The 21,075-nt window shown below is 46.3% G+C and overlaps 2 protein-coding genes across 3 annotated transcripts in view; one reads left to right on the forward strand and one right to left on the reverse strand.

Moving 5' to 3' along the window:
* The first annotated feature begins 34 nt into the window (after positions 1–34).
* On the forward strand, positions 35–17,633 carry CRAT (carnitine O-acetyltransferase). Its single transcript, XM_054221114.1, has 14 exons — positions 35–154; positions 3,999–4,262; positions 4,743–4,861; positions 7,101–7,154; positions 8,172–8,337; positions 8,929–9,103; positions 9,596–9,774; positions 10,829–10,929; positions 11,393–11,512; positions 11,973–12,095; positions 12,447–12,582; positions 13,077–13,139; positions 13,660–13,797; positions 14,368–17,633. Exons 1-14 carry the CDS (start codon positions 128–130, stop codon positions 14,581–14,583), a joined length of 1,881 nt encoding a protein of 626 aa, XP_054077089.1. The 5' UTR covers positions 35–127; the 3' UTR covers positions 14,584–17,633.
* Positions 15,864–21,075, reverse strand: part of DOLPP1 (dolichyldiphosphatase 1) — an 18,615-nt gene continuing 13,403 nt past the window's right edge. For both annotated transcript variants that reach the window (XM_054221118.1, XM_054221117.1), the window contains one exon: positions 15,864–20,677. In XM_054221118.1, the coding sequence (XP_054077093.1) occupies positions 20,641–20,677 (37 nt within the window). In that variant the 3' untranslated portion in view covers positions 15,864–20,640. The remainder of the gene's footprint in view (positions 20,678–21,075) is intronic.

Below are 21,075 nucleotides of genomic sequence, written 5' to 3' on the forward strand. Positions count from 1 at the left end.
GCTTCGCCCCGTTCCAAGATGGCGTCGGGGCGGCCCCGCCCCCTGGCGGCTGAGTGGGGCGGCGGGGCGGTGGCGCCCGGTGTCCTTGCGGCGGGCGGCGGCCGGGGCCGCGGGCAGGCGCGGAGTCATGCTGGCCTTCATGGCGAGGGCCGTGGTAAGTGCCAGCCGCGCTCCGAGGGCGAGGGGCGCCGCGGGGACACCGAGGGGAGGAACATCCCGCGGGCCCGGGACGGGACGCGGCGCTGGGGGTGGGCGTGAGATGGCGCCCGGGCCGCGCCACCCGCCAGAGGGGTGACAGCGGCCCAGGAGGGACGGGGCTGGCCCCGGGGGCTTCCCCATGCCGGGCAGGTGGCACAGGGCGCCCGGCCAGTCCCGGGCCTCGACAACGGGCAAGGGCCCGGGCCACCGCCCCGCCGGACCGGGTGACACGGGCTGGTTCTGCTGCAGCGGCCTCCGCCGGCTTCGAGGCATTTAGGAGGGGCAAGGGAGGAGATGGCTCTGCAAGGCCCCAGCACAGAGGCCCACCCTGCCCCGATGGGCGGCACTGCTGGTGTCTGGGTCCGGCGCGGCTCCCTGACCCTGGGGGAGAAGCGTGGCCTCCTTGGCTCGGGCCATGAGGGCGGCGATTGAGGTCCGCTGCAGGCATCTGTGTCCCTGGGACGAGGGCTTCGGGTGTGAGGAGGGGTGGAAGGGGCTTGGCCGCTATCAGGGAGCTGTGAGAGCGCTCCTCATACCGGGTGGCAGGCAGGGACGCTGCTGGAGGTAATCCATCCTCCAGGCTGGCTTGGTTTCTTCACGTGCCTTGAGACAGCACGGGGCGGTGGAGCATTCACCAGAGCTATCGTCCATGGAGGGCTTGGGGCTGAACGACAGCAGGGAGGGCAGATGGTGCCCGTGGCTGGTCAGGGGCAAGGGAAGCCTGAGAAGCAGCTATCTGTGGCTGCAGGCTTCACCTTTAAAACACGGCTTTCCCTGCAAGCAGGGGGAAGGCTACACACACGGCAGAGCTGTCAGCCCCACGCCTGGGCTTAGCAACTGTTTATCGCAAACACTGACAGATCCCGGGGGAGGAGGAGGCAGAGCAGGTTGACAGCGGCTACATGATGGATTCACTCACGGAGACACTTTCTGAGAGGCCAGGCAGGGCTGGTTGTCTCTGGGCTTGGAGGGGGCTCCAGCTTCTGATTTAAAAATAAAAGAAAAAGACAAACCTCTGTCATCTGATACTGTATGTTGTGGCTGTGCTGGGAATCAGACACTGCTCTGAAATTCCTCCTGCCCCCCAGCCTTGGGCTGCAGGTGGATTTCCCACCAGCTTTGAAGGCTCTGGAAAAGGTCATTTGCCGCATTGGAACGTGGCTTGGGAGCAATGCCAGCCCACGAGCTGGCCATGTCTGCACGCCCCCTGCTCCGCTGGTGTTCGTTTTCCCTGTTGCTTGTGGGGAAAGGTGGACTGTTTGCTCTATTTGCTGCCAGCTGCCTCCTCTGTTCAGCTGCGATCACTATTCCTCCTCCCACCAAACGCTTGAGTTTGACCTCAAACCAAACAAGCAGAGGACATAAAAGAGAAAAGATACAAATCCACGCCACATTTTAACGTGCAATGTTTTAAAATAATTTGGTTTGGGATTTTCCCTCTAACCCCAGGGAAAATCTGAAAGTGTTTGTTTGGAATCATCATACTCGATCTTAGCTGTGTAGAAGATTGTGCTTGTCTGCCCCTCAATGAATGAGACAGACACGAAGGAGGGGGTGATATTCCTTCTGACTGCACAGTGCTGCTGTTGCCCTGCTTTGGAGATACCTATTTTTTCTTTTTTTTAAGGGCTGATAACCAAGAACTCCCCAAAGTCTCAGCTTGCAATAATGACCACACACGCATGGGGCATGAGGGCAGTTAAGATAGTGCCTTTAGCCTCAAACTGAATTTGTTCCCATCTCCAACTAATCCTACCATCACCCACAGAGATGCCGGGTCACGGTCCAGTTCCTGCTGGAGAGCTTTCCTCATCTGACACCCTCTGGCCACCTTTGCCTGAGCAAAGGGACTAAATTCCCCATCACCCACATAAGTCCTCTCTGCAGCTCGTCCCATCTGGTGACAGCCTACAGTGTCCCTGCTTCCAGGATGTAAAATGGGGCCTCTCCTGCCTGACATTCAGGCTTCTCTCGCAACAGCCACTGTAGTTTCACAGTCCAGGCAAACACTGAGGGAACGATGTCCCCAGCACCTTCATTTCTGCCATGGCTGGAGGCCCAGAGCTATTGATCTGAGTCTCTGCCCACATGGTATTGATCAGCAAGCACCGACTGGGCAACACAGGGCTGAGGGTCAGTGGCCCCGGGAGAGCTTCCCAGAAAGGTGCCTTCATGGCAGTTGATGCAACCAGATGGTCTGATTACCCCCAGCCTCTCCTGGGCCTGAGCCTGGCCTTGAGCACTCTGATCAGAGCAGTCATGTGGCAGTTTGCTAATAAGGTGACGCCCTGCATGGGCAGCACATTGTCAGGTGGAAGAGGAAACCGAGACAGGCCGAGGGAGAGGTTTACGATCTTTTCTGTCCTACCAGCCATGGATAGGAAGCAGCAGCAAGCAGAGAAGGTACAGTATGTCCACACTGCCACAATTAACACCCTTCATTTCTTCCTGGCCTCACTCCCCTTTCATGCTTCAGTAATTCCCCCTTCTCTTATTTTTAACATTTCTTCTCCAAACCTTGATCCCATAGTTCTTGCCACATCTTATAAGGAGCACAGAGCATTTTCTCCAGGGGCTCAGCACCATGCAGAGGCTTTGTCACCTTGCAGATTTAGCTCTTTCTTTCTTCTTTTCTGTGCTTAACTCCTGGGAGGAGGTGGGGGGACAGCTATTTTCTCTTTGTCTTGGAAATCAAAGGGCATGTTCTCACTGGCTTTGCATCCTCAGTGCACTGAGGATGCAAAGTCCAGAGTCCTGTAGGAGAGTGTCTGATTCAGTAAATCCAATAGAGGGGGAGGAGCAGAGGGAACTGAAAACCTTTAGAGTGCGATTTAAACATCTCCAAGCCGATGGATGTCCAACCCTGCTCATCTAAGAGGATGTTGCTATTCTTTAGGGGAAAACCAGCAAGTTCATTTCCCGGTTAGCGATTGGGTTTGCTCCGTTTCATTTCTCTACACAGAGAAATCGTTACAGTGCTTTCTAAGGTTTTCACTCCCACATGACCCCGTCAGATCCCAGGAGCCTGTTGGCATCATCCACAATTTCCTGAACAGCTCTGCCTGTTCCATCTCCAAAGGCTCCTATGATTTGGCCAGTCCCATACTGGTACAACTGGATAGAGGTTCTCTTAATATATCTGGGTCCTCCAGTAACTGGGAGGTTCACCAGCATAAAGGCGCATTGCCCCAAAGCCTGCACATCACAGACAGTCCTTCCCTGATCATTGCTGGTGATGTATGATCCCTGGCCAGTCAGAGAAGAGGCATTTTATAATCCTGCCCCAAACTTATCTAAATTCTGCCTTCTCAAAGGCCAAAGGGTAGTTTGATTTGGCACAAGGGTTCTGCTTAACTTTCTAGCCTTACACTGCTGTAAGGCGTAATGAAACAGTTTCTGACAGTACGTAAGATGAGTATTTCTTTCACGACTTACTTTCTTCCCACTTACCATGGGATGGAAGGGTTTGACTTTGTTGAACACATGGAGACTCAGCTGGAAGGTGGCCAGAGAGTTGGAGATGTATCATTACCCTGGCAGCATTTGCTTGATAAGCTGAGAATCAGTATCTTGGGAGATCAAGTTTCTTTTTTGCAGCTTTTTGGATGGCCTACAACTGTCTCTTGCGTGTAATCAGTAGACCTGCGCCTTGCGTTTGCACTTTGTGTGCTCTGCTCCCATGCTGAGACACTTGTGTGCCCTCAGAGAGGTTGGGATGGAGACTCCCAGATTCAGATAATTTGCTACCTCATGCACATTGGGGGAAAGTTTTGTCTCGACATTTGCTCTGTGCTTTGCAGGCCAGGCCCTACGGCCTGCTGAAGCCAACAGCTTTAGGCAAGATCCCAGGCAGATTCCAACTTCATCAGGAAGCACTGCCACATCTCCCCGTGCCGCCGCTCCAGCAAACGCTGGACCGCTACCTGCTGGCTCTGCAGCCCATCATCAGCGAGGAGGAGCTGAACCACACGCAGGAGCTGGTGGCTGAGTTCCGCAAGCCTGGAGGCGTTGGGGAGAGGCTGCAGAAAGGCCTGGAGAGAAGAGCCAAGAAAATGGAGAACTGGGTAGGTCGGGACTCTGTCCCCAGGCTCTGGTTAGGGAGGGTGGAGGTCTGATGCACACCTCTCCAATGTCCTGGCTGCATCCACTGGCACCTGTGTTTTTATGTCATCACCTTAATGACCAATTTACTGCCCACCTCTCTGAGTTGTGCAAGCTCCTCACCAGGACTTGTGTGAGCAGAGAGATTTACAGCAGAACAGAGAGTCGCTGACCTCATCTGTGGCTGCTGAAGCCTCTAACTTGTTAGCATCACACAGCTGCCCCGAGAAGTTAAAGGAAACCCTCTGATCGAGCCCCGCACCAAGGGCCCCACTGCCTTGCTCAAATTCCCCTCTACCCTTCCACATGCAAAGCATAAAACCCAAACCATTTGTTTGCAACGTGTGGGACAGAGCTGGGGGCAGGATGCCAAGACCGTTAAGCCGGGCTTGGGTCAAACAGCAGCAGATGCCATGCCTGCGTGTTGCCTTTCTCCGTCCCAGCTCTCAGACTGGTGGCTGAAGACAGCTTACCTGGAGTATCGCCTGCCGGTTGTGGTCCACTCCAGCCCAGGTGTGGTTTTACCCAAGCAGGATTTTCTGGATCGGCAAGGTCAGCTCAGGTAAAGTCCTTTTCTGCCTTCCCTTAGGTTTCAGATGGAATGAGCTATCTCTGCTGGACAGACAGGAGGGTGTTCACGCTGACTGGGAAAGAGAGTAATTATCATGTGGTCCCCAAGTTTGATAGCTGTCTGTGCTGTGCAAGAGGGCTGTGCAGATATGGAAAGGCTGCCAGGCTGTAAGGAGACTCCTGGTTGCACCAAACTAAATATTTCATCAAGGTGTAAAACCAAAGACTCCAGTGGTTCAGGTACTAAATAGGCACTAAAACCCTGGGGTTTTGTCCTGGCTCTAGCACAGATCTTCACTGCAAGGTGGCCAAATCACTGGCTGGAGGTATTGTGAGGATACATCTGACGCACTGAAGACTAAAAGGGACTAAGATTGTATGTGCAGTTAAAGGAGGCATAAAAAGTAGCCCAGGCATGTAAGGGAGACCAACCAGAAATGCTTCTGGAGTCTGCTAGTTTAAAGGGATGGAGGAGCCTGCTGCAGGGACTGTCATTCAGTCTGTTCCTGCAGGGGACTGTCCCCTGTTGTGTCGTTTCACTTGTGATTTATGGTTTGGGCAACTTAACAGTGACCAGCCTCTGCAAGCTTTTCTTGCAATCAAACCCTGCCTTGTCCTCCCTTCCTTGTGGTCTCCCTTTAATTTTTAACCACCACTATGAGTGTGTTAAATCCACCTGCAACACTTTAATATTGACCTTTATACAGGGTTACCTTCGCCACAGTTACCAGTCATCACTGCTCTGGCAGAGCAAAAGTACCAGCCAGGGGAGCAGCGAGGCTCAGAACAAATCCTCCCTTCCACTCCCTTGGATACACCTGAGCAGGGGTGCAGAGGGTGAGCCTCACAGGGACAGCGCAAGACTAGACAAACATCTTTGAAAGCGCTTTCTCCTATTATTCACTCTTAAGTTATCCAAATAGAAGATAAGATCTGGAGCACTACCAGTGCCCCAACCAGTGGAAACAAGCAGCTGCGTGAGAATCTGGGCTCTCACGTAAAACACAATTTACATGCGTGTTTGTATAGTCTGTGGCTGCAGAAAGAAGTCTGACAGCATGGGTTGAGACTAAAGCTTTAGAAACCAGAAGGCAAGTTTAGAAAGTGGAGTTCTCCATTCCTTAATCTCTGGCAACATTGCTGGCCGAAACTAAGTCAGCTAAACTCTTCCCCCAACGCCCCCTCAAGCTGTATCTCTGCTCCCAGCCTGTTTGGTCCCTGGAAAGGAGCACAGGCTCACTCGCTGTTGTTTCCCAGCTGTTTTACTACCTCAGGTTTTGCAATAAAGCTGGGAAATTTTCACTGAAAACTGCTTTGCAGGGTGCCTTATTTGTTTAACAGCCCTTATGTTCTTAAGTTGCATCCTTTGATCTTTACTAGGGATGGGCAGGCTGAGCAGATCTAGATGACACTGCCTGCAAATGCCAAATGCTCACGCCACTCTAGAGCCTTTGAAGCCCAGCTGACTGCAGCCTCTTGTCACAGTGACCTCCTGCCTCCTTCCTCCCAGGCGTGGGTGGGAGCTCCCAGGTCAGAGTAGGCCAACCTGTCACTCCCAAGCGAAGCAGTTTGATGTGGCGTGTCACAGCCTCCCTCCCCGCTAGGAATTGGCATTGGCGGTGTTTACGTTGATCCTGGTAAACACAACACCTCGGTGTCAGCATGCAGCATGCCTGCATTTGTTTCAGATCCCTCAATGCCAGAGGAATGCTCTTAAGAGATGCATTAGCAGCAGAACATTCATCGGGTAGGAACTAAGTCAGCAGTGGTGAGTCTTGGATGCAGGGAGATACAGCCGCGCCTTGGCTTGAAACTCAGAGGTGGCACATGGCCAGGGAAGGGCAGAAATCCCCTTTTCTCAGCGTTGTTTTAATGCTAGACTCGGCACTAAGATGTCATAAAATCACAACACATCAGTAAAAAGTGCTGCTGTTAAAGGGTCATTTATGCATCTGGACTGAACCCTGCTTTCTTGAAAGTCTTCCAGAGTTCCTTGGTGATACAGTAAGATACAGAAAAAAGTGCCACATGGTAGAACTATCCGGCAGTCTCAAATCACAACCCCAGACTGGCCGTATCAACTCACCAGAGATGAGCACAACAGGGGCTTGGCAGAAAGGCTGAATGTTCTAAGGAGTGGAGAGAAGCTCTGCTAGCGCTCCACAGCTAGTTCCTCAGCCCCAGATGTCGTGTCTTTGAATCTCAATTTGTTACATTTGATATTTTTCCAGGTTTGCTGCCAGGCTGATCGAGGGCATCCTGGATTTCAAGGCCATGATTGACAAGTGAGTTAGCGACCCTCCTGATCTCTCACGTGTTCCTTGCTGTCATAGAAAGGTTGAGTCTAGTCAATAAATCTCCCTTCCAAATAGAAAGGCAAGAGGTGACAGTATTTGAAAAAAGATATTGTAGTCAACATCACCACTTGCTGCCAAGGTCACCACTACTGGAAAAAAGCAAATTTACTTTTCTTTCTTCGTGTTCTTTGTTTATCTTAATGCTTTCATTGGCACACATACGTGCTTAGAAGGAGGGAACCTGACTGACAGTCCTGTGGAGCTGCATACTTTTGTTTGCCCACAGAAGAAGTTACAGCTCAGGCAGCAGGAATTTGTTTCTCTTGTTTTGCATTTCTGGTGTTTCTCATCTCCCAGCTAGATGGGATGAGCTCTAGAGAAATTTATTCTTCCCTACTCTTATTGTACTGATCACCAGCCAACCTCTGCTGAGCATGCCTTGTTTATGTTCTAAAAATACGTTTACCAACACATTACCAACCTCACACTTTTACATCCAAATTCAGACAAGGCTCAGGGCCAGCCATGAGAAGGGTAGTTGGAATATGACTGCTCAAGTGATTGAGTCCCAGTCGAGTCCATGAGTCACAGATACTCACCACTCAAAATTATAGCTGAAAACCTCTTTCTGCCATTTCACTGGAAACACCACATCTCCCAGTACATTGTGCCCTGGATTCTTCTCTACAGACACCACAGTGTATCCTAAGCTACATAGTAGGTCGAGAGATCTATTTCTCTGGTGTTAGAGAGGATAGTGTTTTTCTCCATCCCAAATGAAAGGCCAGCAGATAGATATTTTTTGTAGCTCCTACTAAGAAAGCTGGTCAGAATAGTGAAGGACGGCCCCTTTTTTATACCACCAGCACCAATATGTTTATGTCTTGCTGGAGTGAGTGACAGCAGCCGCATGGCTGAGCCCATGCCTGTCTTGTGTGAGGAGCGAATGCCTTCTCACTGATCTGTTTTCTCTCCCCCTTCCTCCTTACCTTGCTGTGTCTCCAGTGAGACCCTCCCAGTGGAGTACCTGGGTGGGAAGCCCCTCTGCATGAACCAGTACTACCAGATCCTCTCATCCTGCCGCATTCCCGGGCCCAAGCGGGACTCCATTGTCAACTATGCCAAAGGCAAAAAGCAGTCCAGACACATCACAGTGGTTCACAACTTCCAGGTATGGCAGCTCCTGAGCTTTCAAGGTTTGTTGAGATGCAGGTGTCCCTCTCAGCTAGTTGTGGTCCAGAGGAAAGGGAACAGCAAGTCTCTGCCCACAAGGTTTACCTCACCAGGAACTCGTTCCTTCTTCCTTTATCCCCTTTGGCCTTAACTGGCCAACTGCTGGGATTGCTGTATATGAGCAACAGACTACGAGGCAGAAAAACCCTCTCTTTCTCTGTTTCTTGGCCCTGCAATTCCTGTCTCTCAAAATCCAGAGATCATGTCTGGAATTGGAAATTGCAAGTGGAAATTGGATAACAAATCTACCACCACAGCCAAGTCTCAGAAATAGCAATTCCTCATATGTTTTGGCCCTCGTTACCATGGTTTCTGAGCTTCTTAAAACCTGGACTGTATTTATGCCCCACAAGGGATGTTGGACTTGGGTCTCTCAATTCTGAGCATCCTTCAAAGGTCTGCTTACAAGCATGAGTTCTTAAGTCAGGTCTTACCTCCTCAAAGTGGCTGTTCCCTGTTTCTGGGGCTGGACAACAAAGATCTTCTCTCACATTCTGTCTCTATTCTTGTCCGCTCTTCTCACCTTCAGTTCTTTGAGCTGGATGTTTACAACAGTGATGGAAGTCCCCTTACGACTGACCAGCTCTTCATTCAGCTGGAGAAGATATGGAACACCTCCCTCCAAACAAACAAAGAACCTATTGGGATCCTCACCACCAACCACCGAAACAGCTGGGCAAAAGCCTACAATAACCTCATGAAAGGTCTGTAGAGTCCCTAACATGCAAGTGCTAACAAAGACCACAAATGCTTGAACTACCAACCTCGCCTCGGTGCTGTGCTCAATTCTTTCCTTTGGAAGCTTATTCTGGACAAATAACGTGAGCTTTCTGCCTCAAAGAAGCAACTTGATTTCATTGCAAAGTATTGTTATTTCTGTTTGGGAAGGCATATGGGTGAAGTCTGAAGCTTGGTTTGTTAGACCTGAAATGCTAGAGTTTGTTGCCTTGCAAATGGGCGGGATGTAAGAAACATGAAAAAAGGAGGGTGAATGCAGCATGTTCACATCTGTAACAAGCCAGCTGGCTACAATTTTACTAACCATATACACCCCTAAATGACCAGTATTGCATTGAGGTACCATGGGAATCCAGCACCGGGTCCTTCAAATCTGCTTTTTCAAATTTTGATCTCCCTCCAATTAAATGCAAGTTTTTCAACTCCTCTTCCTTATTTGCTGTTTGTTTCTCTCCCAGATAAGACCAACAAGGAATCTGTGCGTACAATTGAGAAGAGCATTTGCACTGTCTGCCTTGATGCACCTATGCCACGGGTGTCTGAGGACATCTACAAGAGCCGCGTGGCCGCTCAGATGCTGCATGGTGGAGGCAGTCGCTGGAACAGTGGGAACCGATGGTTTGACAAAACCCTTCAAGTAAGTGCTGATGGTCTAAAGATACTGAAGGCATGGGTCTGGATGAGACGCTTTTTCCTGAAACTACAAAAGTCTGTGAAATCCCAGAAAACTTTTGCAGAAAGTTTTTCCTCATATCAAGAGTGGAGAAATAGGGGAGACAAGGCGTGGTGGCTGACAGCACGAGATCTTACAGTTTCCCTTGCAGTCACCACAAGCACTCATTCCTGCCTCAGGGACTTGTGTTTCTTTTACTGCCTCTACCCACGCTTATTCAGTGTAGCAGTTCTTTGTGTTCCTTGTAAATCAATTTTCTGCCTGCGGTAAACAATGCCTCGTCTGCTTGGAGGCAGCCCAAACATAGGGAGGTCTGTTCCTTGTATCTCCCCAAGGCTTCTCACTTTTTCTGTTGCTGCCAGAAGCTGCCCAAAAGCTTTTTTGTTTTGGTTTGGTTGGTTTTTTTTCCAAACATCAGCTGCCATCCCACAGCATTCCTCTGATCTCTTCTCCATTCAATCTTGTCAAGAGCCTTCAACAGCAGCTGCTATTTGAGCTTCTCCTTCATTAGTTTGTATATCCTGGCTTGTGAATAGTAGCAATGGTGCGTTAAAAGATTCTTCTCCTATCTGATGAACTCTTCATAGTGTTTTCAGCTATTTTGTTCCTATTTAGAACTCTTCATTGATGGGATAAAGCTTAGATGTTCCAGCTAATTGAAAAGTAAGGGTAAAGCCAGTACATGGTGATATTACTCCTGTATTATGTGTCCATCTAAGTACATCAAAACCATTGGACCACGCTGTATTGCCAGAGTGCTATCACACCAATGTATCTATCAGGTGCACACTAATCCAGCTAATTTTGCTAAACTCTAACAGTGCTATCAGATCTTGTAGGCCTGCTGAAAGGCTTCCATTGCTGTTCTGCTAAACGAGACCTTTGTGTTAGTGTACAAGGACAGGATCACTGTCCGTTCTGTTACAGAATAGTGAGATACTAAAATATCTCTGGATAGCTCCTGCTTCACACACTAGATGTCTGTCTTCAACACTGTCTTCTCATGCTTCTCTCCTAGTTCATCATCGCTGAAGATGGCTCTTGTGGTCTCGTGTACGAGCACGCTCCCTCAGAAGGCCCACCCATTGTTGCTCTTCTGGATCACATCGTGGAGTACACGTGAGTCCTGCTTCCTCTGCTTTTCCTCAGCTTTGGAGATAGGTTTTAAACCATCCTCTCCCCAAGAACATGCCTTTTCACAGCTCAACCCCTAGGAATTAGTTCTGGAGAAAGGGCAGTGGTATGCTAATTAGGTATTGCAGTTCTTGTATTCATGAAGAGAACTGAGTGGCCAAGCTACTTTGATAAGTTTTGCTGCTGCTTCCATCCTCAGGGAATCACACTGTTCAGAGGTAACAGAACTTTTGCCTCAGAGAGGTGTTTCTTTGAGGCAGAAGGCACAGAAGACATTTCATTCATACCCTTCAAAAAACCACTACGATGGCACTATGAAGAATCTTTCAGCCTGTGACTAATGTCACAAGGTGTTAAGGAAGATCTGTGTATTTCTGCCTGGGCTCTGGTGTGCTTAGCTGAGCCTCATGTTAAAGGTCTGGTTAAACGTAGTCATTTCTCTATGCAGGAAGAAACCTGAGATGGTAAGATCGCCCATGATTCCTTTGCCAATGCCCAAAAAGCTGCGGTTTAACATCACCCCAGAAATCAAGACTGACATAGAGAAGGCAAAGCAGAACCTTAACATGTAAGTATGAAGCAGTGGAGAGGTCTGGTGAGTGACTGAGGGAGTAATTCATGTCTCTCTTTGGAACGTGTCAGTTAAATGAGGCTTCCCCCACTGCATCCAGGGAGTTTTCCCAGTGATTTCTTTGGTCAACCACATTGAACCTAGATGAAAAACACACTAAAGCCACCTGCCAGTAATAAAGTCAAAGGTGCTGGAAAGGGGTTATTACTGATCCATCCCATTTACTGAGAAACACCCCCCCCCCCCATCTAACCTGGTGAAGATTTTCAGCAGTGGCCAAAAAAGCTCATCTCTGTGGTGCTGCCCAGACAAATCTGTGTGTGATGGAGCAGTCTGTCCCTGTGTAGGTCAGATGCAATAGCCTGTTCTCTCTGAGCCTTGTGAAAGCAAGTCCATACCTTTTTGCTACAAGAACAAGCAACAGGCAAAGGAACACTTCCTCTTTCTTTCCTTGCAGAATGGTCGAAGACCTGGATATCAAAGTCATGGTCTTTCATCAATTTGGGAAAACCTTCCCCAAGTCAGAGAAGATAAGTCCTGATGCTTTTATCCAGCTGGCCTTGCAGCTGGCGTATTACAGGTAAGACCACCAATACGTAGCTTCTTAACCTCTTCACCATCAGACTCAAATATGTAAGCTTGATAAAGGTGTCAGAGACAAGTCTCTTGCAGGCTGCTACGGCCTGCTTCTTAAGTCCCATGTTTTCCCCATGCACTGGGACTGAACAGCAGATCTCACTTGTGGCAGCTGCCAAGCAACAGGTGAGATTTATCCCTCCGTGCGTGTACAATCCTCATAAGGAAGCATCAGAGGTCAGCTGTCAATGGGACTCACATGAAGTCTTCCCCTTCCCCCTAGTTTTTCTGCTTCACACAAGGCCACTCCTCTCAGGACAAACTCACCTCTCTGACTTTCTTCTCCATCTTACAGGATGTACGGCCACGCCTGTGCCACGTATGAGAGTGCATCGCTAAGGATGTTCCGCTTGGGCCGCACAGACACCATCCGCTCCACTTCTGTAGACTCTCTTAAGTTTGTGCAATCAATGGACAGCCCTGACAAATCGGTGAGGATCTCAAAGAAGTGGAGTAAGAGGACTCCACTCCAGAAAAAGAGGAAAGCTGCTTATTTGGCTAACCCTGCCTCAGCTGGTTTCAGCTAAGCAGAACTGCACCCAGTATGAACTTGAGCTAAAACACAGCTTTAAGTATAGAGTTACACACCTTGGGTTTCATTTGGCTTTCCTTTCACATGTACTGAAAGCCTGGGAAACAAAATGTGGACATTTCTAATCCCACCAGAAAGAAGTATGTCCCTTCTAAAAGTCTGTTTAGCTACACAAACTAAGTTCTGCTACTGATGGATGGAGAACTCCATTCAGAATGAAGTAACACAGCCAAACAAAATGATTTAGAAGTTAAATCTAGTAAATCTAAAAATTAGTCTAGTATAGACACACAATGTCTATATAGGCAGATATGCCTTCCATCCTAGAGGAACAGCCAAAACGAGGTTTTCCATTCTGCAGAAAAATTTACAGACAGATCTATGTGTTCTCAGGACCAGGAGAAAGCAGACTTGCTGAGGAGAGCTACCCAGGCCCACAGGGAATACACTGATATGGTAAGTGCCCTCTATGCAGCCAGACTTGGGGTTTTACATAGCAAATGAGGGTTCTGGTGAAAGAGGAGACTTTCTCTGCTGGCATAGCAATGTTGTTATCAGTGCCTTTGCATAGGTCTAACTCTGATCTGACAGTGCTCTACGCCACAGACTGAATGTTTTCTGTCTAGCTAGTGGTTTAAGTGTGCCTTCTGACTTACCGAAAGGAGAGAATGAAATATGAAAATAGCTTAGTTCTCACTGTCACTGATAAATGCCAAAGTTGCACGAGGACCCCTTAAACCAGAGAGAGCCCATAGGCAGGAACTATAAGGTTGTTTCCACTGTGTATTTAACTTAACAGTCCTTACAAACAAGACTGATGATTGGTCCTAAAGGCAGGATCTAGTTTCCTTCTAACATTAAACATTTGAAGATTTTTTTTTTTTGAAGTGCTTCTTTCTTTAACCCAAAGAAATTAATAGTTCTGCTTGCTTGCCTGCCTGCTAGACAGCTTTCATCTAGTCTTCCTTCCTTACAGGCAATAAGGGGCAATGCAATAGACCGCCACCTCTTAGGCTTGAAGCTTCAAGCTATTGAGGACCTCGTGAGCATGCCTGAGCTGTTCATGGACACAGCATATGCTGTTGCGATGCACTTCAATCTCTCAACCAGCCAGGTAGGACTCATCTAAGCAAAGGGAGAAGCGCGTGCTCTGTTTCTTTCCGTTGCCTTTCTTCTCCACATTTCTCCTTCGTTCCCTTCTGTTAGAAACTAATCTTCATTCGAGGACAAAATATTTAAGTGTGCTGCCAATCCCATAAAGCTGCAGATCTGATCTTATAGCTGCCACAGTCCCCCTCAACCCTTTAAAACACCAGCATAACCAAGGCCAAGATCACCAGAAGTGTTTGGTGTCTACCTGCAAGGGATATTGAAGTTAACTGCCAGAATATCTTTACGTTCATCTGCTGTGCTGTGGTTTTTACTGATACTGTTCTGCCTGTGGCTTATTACAAGCTTGTCTTGGGGAAATGAAATACTCCCTGCAAATGCATAGGAAAACACATTGCTACTAAATGGCAGAATCCAGCATGTGTGTGGTGGTAGGTGGGTCTGACCAAAAGGCCCTCTTCTAGAGCGTTTCCATGAGATGGCAGTTTCTTCTGCTGTTGACAGAGCTGTTAGCATTTGATGGCTGCATTTCTGTCTAGCTGGTTAGAAGTTTTTAATCACATTGTTTCCACAGGTCCCAGCAAAGACAGACTGTGTGATGTGTTTTGGTCCCGTGGTTCCAGATGGCTACGGAATCTGTTACAACCCTATGGATGAACACATCAACTTTGCAATTTCAGCATTCAACAGCTGTGCTGACACAAACGCAGCCCGCATGTCACATTATCTTGAGAAAGCACTGCTAGACATGAGGATCTTGCTCCAGTCCACTCCTAAATCCAAATTGTAAGAGGCAAACATGATGCAAAACTCCCAATTAAAGGGGGCTATCCCTCATGCACTGAAGTTCCCAGTTCCTCAGAAAATGATTGAGGGGACATCTTACCCTGCCTGGAACCTAGGAGGGCATCTACCACGTGTCTTCAGCAAGAAATTACAGACTGGTCATCTGCAGGTATTAGCCTCTGTGGTGAGAGGAAACACCGAAGTAGAACTGACTGATCTTTTCCCATCAATGCAAAGTGCACCTTCCTGTCCTCAAAGAGGACCGAAATATTATTTTTATGGAACTTACTGTAAAGGAATACAGAAAGGACAGTCCTTACCACTATCTAAATCCACTTGGTGAGGAAGGTAGTTCTTCTCCAGAAAAGGCAAGGAATGTTTATTATATGATGGAACTACTGTAAGACCAAGTCTTTTTGCTGGTTTAGTCTTCTGAAGAGCGCAGCATCTTTCAGACTTGACTGAAGATTTTTCTGCTGCTCCAGCAAAACGTCACCATTGAACTTTGGCAAAAGGAGAAAGAAGTTCTTAAGTCAGAGCAGATCCAGTCTCGTTAGAGTGCACTGCAGTACTTATCCCAGGCACTCCGACCATTAGATCCTTTACAAGCCTGGGAATGTTCCCTTCTCCTTATTTTAGGATGCTGGGATCTCCTGTTCGTTGCACTGACCCCATTAACAACAGAATATCATTTGTTACAAAGTAAGGTGGGTTTTTTGTTGTTCTGGGCTTTTTGTTAAGCTTGCTATTGTGGTCCTAGCCATTGATCTTCAGGCTCGGCATAAAGCTTTTTCTCCACAAACCTTCTACAAAACTTCCCTCTCACACAGGTTTTGCTAGCTTTGGCTTTATGTACCTTAACATTTGTGGAGAGGAGAAGGGATTGCCTATGCATTTAGCAGGACACTTGCTCCGTTGTACCTTTCTTTGGAATTGAGGAAAAGAAACAGATGCTGACTTTCTGTTTACTACCCAGAAGGCCACATGCCTGGTCTCCTTCAGAGCGCACATTAATCCAATGTCGTTTTATACCTTGATTTCAGGAACAACATATTTGTGCATAATGTGTTATGCCCGAGTTGTGGACAAGTAAGAATTTTTCTGATCAGGAACTCCAGAATATACTTCCATTTCTGGCCCACATCACTCTCCTTTGACAAGGCAGAAAAATCTTGAAAAGCAGGAAGAAAGCTGAAAACATGCGAGGACTGTAGATGTTTGTCCATTGTGGCAGCCATTGTTCCTGCAGTAACAGTACAGCAACTTTTCTGCTACTCTTGGGAGTTGTTTTTTTTTTTTTTCTTACTGCCATTTTTCTTACTGCCAGATTTGTGCCAGCTCTATTCTGCGAGAGCATGATCTCATGATAGTGTCTTCATGTTCAGTTGACAAACTTGAGGCAGTAAAAGATTATATATAAACATTAACATACAATTTTAGCATAGGAATTTTTGTAAGCAGTACTTCCAACGAATCTGCCAGAATCCAAGCTCCTGACTATACTTTTATTTAGTAAAAATCATAGGGTAATGAAGAATTATAATGCTATTTCTGCAACAGGAATTTAATATCTAAATTGCACACCCTTCAAGATGTGGCTGCTGGGACATCACCATAAACAAGAAGCATTAGGAGTCTGATGGCCTGTTTTGTTACAGGGAAATACCTGGTCATAATTTCAACTTTTCTGATCATAGAACAGCAAGGGATATGATCAAAGTGCCTTGGTGAATATCTGTAAAGAAATTTGCACTAAACCTGTTTAAAGAAAAAAAAGAATTCTCTAATTTGCTTCTTGAAAGACACAAGCCAACACTACTGCATTTTTTCCTAAAAGAATGTTATTTCAAAGCTTCTTATACCTAAATAAACCTTAAAAAGGAAAATTTAACTGAAACTCACCTGCACAGCCAGTGATTGTATGAACTGCCACTTTCACATCATCTACATGGATTTAGTTGATCTTTTACAAGAGTCCTGAATGGAGTGAGATAATCTAAAAAAAAAAAAAACAACCAATAGGAGCACTACAAACCTGCGAGCACACATCCCTGCTCTGTTGACTCCTCTGTATGAATTAGACTGAAAACTGCAAGAGGATACTCAGTATTATCAGAGTGTAAGTGATTATGTAAATACTACATAAAAGACCAAACCTTGCTGGAATAACATCTGGGTTTATGGAGCCTTTTACATTGAAAAATATATTCTTTTTGACAAAGTAATCCTCCCCCCATACTGAACCAACCTCTCTTGCCAGGGGATGAGTTATTTTTCCCTGTCTGCAATGCCTTCAACCACTGATGCTACAGTATTGCCACTTAAGTATTTGAGACTGGCCCTTTTCTACTTCTGTCTCATCAAAAGGGAAGGCTCTCAAAGGAAAGTGCCTATTAAAGATTAAGCAGAACTACGTGCTGCTGTGACCGTTATCTCAGAAGATGGGATCGATCTATTCCGGATCTAAATCTGGATATCCCACTAGCTTCAGCAGAGTACAGCTGCAAGAAGCAGACTATGACATTGAAAGAGATACAAGATTCATAAACCACTTAATGCATCCTTAATGATATACGGAGCTGAAACTCAGATGAATGAAGCTGATTTTTTAAGTGCTTGAAAGGACACTAAAATCATTACAAGGTTTTTCCTCTAAAAAGTCTTTTCTTGTTGTACAAGTTCTAAAATGTCATGACCTCCTGATCTATACCTTCTTGATTTTTTTGGTGTTGACTTATTGAATACTGTTCTCCTCCCTGTTTCTGATCGTTTCATCAAGAGATGTCCATTGTCTTAAAGGCACATTACATACAAGAAACTTAAGTTCCAGAAAAACTACCGGTTTGGAACAAATAATTAAGAAATGCATAGACTGAAAATATTCAGATAACTCTTGGGGTATGAGTGCAATTTATGACACAGCCTGCTAGTGTTGCATGCTTTGCTGGTTAGCTGTGTTACATACTGTTTCCGTAGCGTAATCCATGTCATGCAAAGTTTTGAAACGTTCTTTGAATAAAATGAAACACAATAAACAGATAAGTGCTACAAAAAGGCTTAAATCTCCTTAGACACTGCAGAAGTTACAGAACTACCCTTATGGGAGGATGTTTGTGTGGGGACAGCAAGAACAGTGAACCACAGCATTCTGTCACCTTCCTTTTATTGTCTCAGTATCTCCATCCAGCCCCCTCGAGTATAGGGGAGGAATAGAAAGCATCTGCTTGCAAAGCCATGTATTCCAAAGAAAATATTCCATTTCAGAAACTAGTGGCAGGAGATGTCATACAAGTGTAGGATAATAAGGCAGAGCTCGAATCTTTTTCCTGCACAGCACCATTTAGTTAAGAAAATCCATGGGATCACTAAGGAATTTCTACTACATCAAGTATTGCAAAGATTTCAGGAAAGGTACAGCAAAAGTAGGCAGAAGATGCAGATTACAAACAACTCACAGAGAACAGAGAAGAGTTTATTACAGTGTCTTAAAAGAGCTTTTCTTTCTTTCCCTTCCTCCTAAGAATTACTGTAGGAAGCTTGGGTTTGAAGGCAACGTGAAGTGGAATAGCTTTTTATACTACGCTGCTCTCCACAAGGGAATGAAACCTCTCCCCTATGCTCTCGTTCTCAATAGGTGCTTCCACACATAGTTTTTCCAGCAGTCTGTCGTAACAGCTTAAGAGGGGCTAGGAAAGTGCTAGCCACTCCTGAAACAATCCACTCTTTCAGCTTTGTCCTTGGGGAAGAGAATTGTTCTGGCTTTGTAAGTTAACTTACAAGAGATATAAAAAGGAAAGAAATGGTTTTGCAAGAAATAAGTGATAAAGAAATAAGTGATAAGTACCAGCTTTCAGACTGAAACATACGGTACTACCATATCATGTGGCTCATCTGATGTCCTGTCTCATTTTAGTAGAGCTGGCCTAAGTCAGATCAAATGTCCCTGTGAAACCTGCAAAATGCCTCTTTATTCTGGTGCACCTTCAAAGCAGATCCAGTGCTCAGGTCCTTTGGATGTTAATAGGATTGCTCACGTTATGTAAATACTAAAGAGTTCTTACAAAAAAAAAAAAAAAATGTATTTGCTGTAACAACTGAAAACCATTTACTACCCATAGCTACTTAAACACAGAAATTTAAACAGCCTTCATTCCTGATCTCCTAGATGAGGATCACGGCTTTCTACAATTAACACTCTGGTTGTCCAACGGTTTTTCTACAGCAGCTCCCACTCCATACGAACACACAAACTCCTTTGGCAACAGGCACAGATGAAAACTTAAAAAAATAAAAAAAAGATCAAGATGAACAGAAACACATCTCACTTCAAGCAGCTTTATAATGCAGGAGTCTGATTAAAGTGGAGATTGTAAAACAGGCAGCGAGACCGAGATGTGACAGTCATTTTACCTCTGCTGACATGACTGCATCGAAGGCACACCGATGACCTTTGAGCCAGTTCAGAAGCTGTCCTTTATCTGTGAAAGTTCAAGTCAATTGTGCTTTGAATAAATACTCCCCTGTAGTTACACTTGAACTGCTGCATTATATACTCGAAATACAGAAAGTGTCCATGCACAGCCCTGAAGCACTTTGAGTATAGCCCTTGCCAGGTTAACTCATGGATCACAGAGGTCATAGGCATCACCAGCACACACAGATGGCAGGCACACTCCCACAGAGACAGAGCATCCAGAGAGCTGACTGGCCAAACGAAGAATCAGAATGGAAGAAGGATGGAAAGCAAAACTTGCTTGCAGGAGTTCAGCATTCAAGGTTACTACTGCGGAACCCTGACCAAGCCGCTGTAACGTAGGAGTCTCTGCTAGGACAAGCTCACTACTTGAGTTCACGGTTGGACTCTAACAGGACTCCTGGAGAAATAATTCAGACAGCAGCTCAGCTAGATATTAGTCATTTGCCTTGTTATTCATTTATGGTTGTCACTTTGATCATTCTTAAAATTCCCTCCCTTAAGCTTTAACAGAAAAAAAAAATAAAAATCCAGTGCTTAAGACAGAGACTAGCAACTGAATTTTGTAAGGCTTTGGGCTGACTCTTACTGGAGCACAGCCCTGCTTATAGCCAACAGGCTTTCTAGTGCCATCGGTAGCACGCTCAATACAACAACAGAAGCTGTACAGATCACAGCAACCCTGAGGTAATAAAAGTATAAAGGAAGAGAGGGAATAGACGAGAGATATGTATGATAATCTTGCCATCTAGAAGAGATTCTGAGAAAGACACTCTTGCTAATTACACAACAGGAGCAGCAGTGGGGAAAAAAAAAAAATAGTCAGTATATTTCAGGTTCTCCTTTGTTTTACACACACTCTCCCCTTAATGGTATCCATGCAGGCTTCCCTGCAGAACCGTCACTAGTGTTTAAAATCAGATCTTTAGTCTGTCTTTCCATCTGTACAAAGTGCAGTTGGAATAGATTTCGATCTCCCAAACTGATCACAGAAAGGAAAGGAAGCCTTCCTCTCCCTTTCTGCCTAGGTCACACCATCCTAGTTCCCCTCCCTCCTAAGAAGTTTTTAAAAATAAAAAGCCCTAATTAAGCATGATCAACTTGAGATTAGTTTTGTCATCTTCTTCCAAAAAGAAAAACCCAAACGAAAAGCAAAAACAAAACACACAATCAATGCCTCACCCACCCCAAAAACAATAGTTCCATTTAAAAAAATAAATAAATAGTGTGTATATTTCATGCTGAAAAAAAAAAAAAGAAAAGTCACAGAAAGGATTCATTTTTGGTTTTCCCTCCCCCGAACATGACACCAGGCATTTTCTCCCCCCTCCCCTGACGTAGACATGGTGGTACGTTCCAACCGGCAATGTGCATCTGTGTTGAAAATGAGTTTCTACTCCTGCACGGTCCCACATGCATCAGGGAGCATCCAGCTAGCTGCTAAAGCAGAGCAAAGGCTTTCAGGTTTTGGGTATGATCCCTGCCTGTTCCTTTGGTCCGTCTGTTAAAAGGCTCCTTGCTGCTCCCAGGTCCCTGCTCTTGTCTGTCTCCATTAAAACGTGCACTCTGGTCCCCACGCTTCCCGAGTCACTGGAGCTTCGTACCCAGCTTGCGCTGTCTGTTTCTGTAACGGCAACACAGAGGGCACAGTGAGAGAGGTGGCACCAAGCCTATCGCAGGGTATTGTGGCAAACCAGGGGGCAAAAGTTCGGAGGATTAAAGTAAGGCTCTGCTTAGCTCCACACAAAAATAAAGCTCCCCCCACCATACCCTACAGGGAGATCAGTCCTTCCTACTCTTTACAGTCCTAGAACATCCACACACAAGCTCTCACGTGGATGCAAGATTATAAACAATTATTTGCAAAGAACATGGGCTAAGGAGCTAAAATACCAACTATTTAAATGAAACATTCTTTAATCACAAACACTCCCTACAGATTCACCTTCCAGACGCAGTAGTTAACCCGCAACTTGGTATTTCTTTAGTCTGCACTATTCTACCCACAGCAGCTATCTACAT

Source organism: Rissa tridactyla, chromosome 14, assembly GCF_028500815.1.
Source record: "Rissa tridactyla isolate bRisTri1 chromosome 14, bRisTri1.patW.cur.20221130, whole genome shotgun sequence".
Taxonomy (NCBI): domain Eukaryota; kingdom Metazoa; phylum Chordata; class Aves; order Charadriiformes; family Laridae; genus Rissa; species Rissa tridactyla.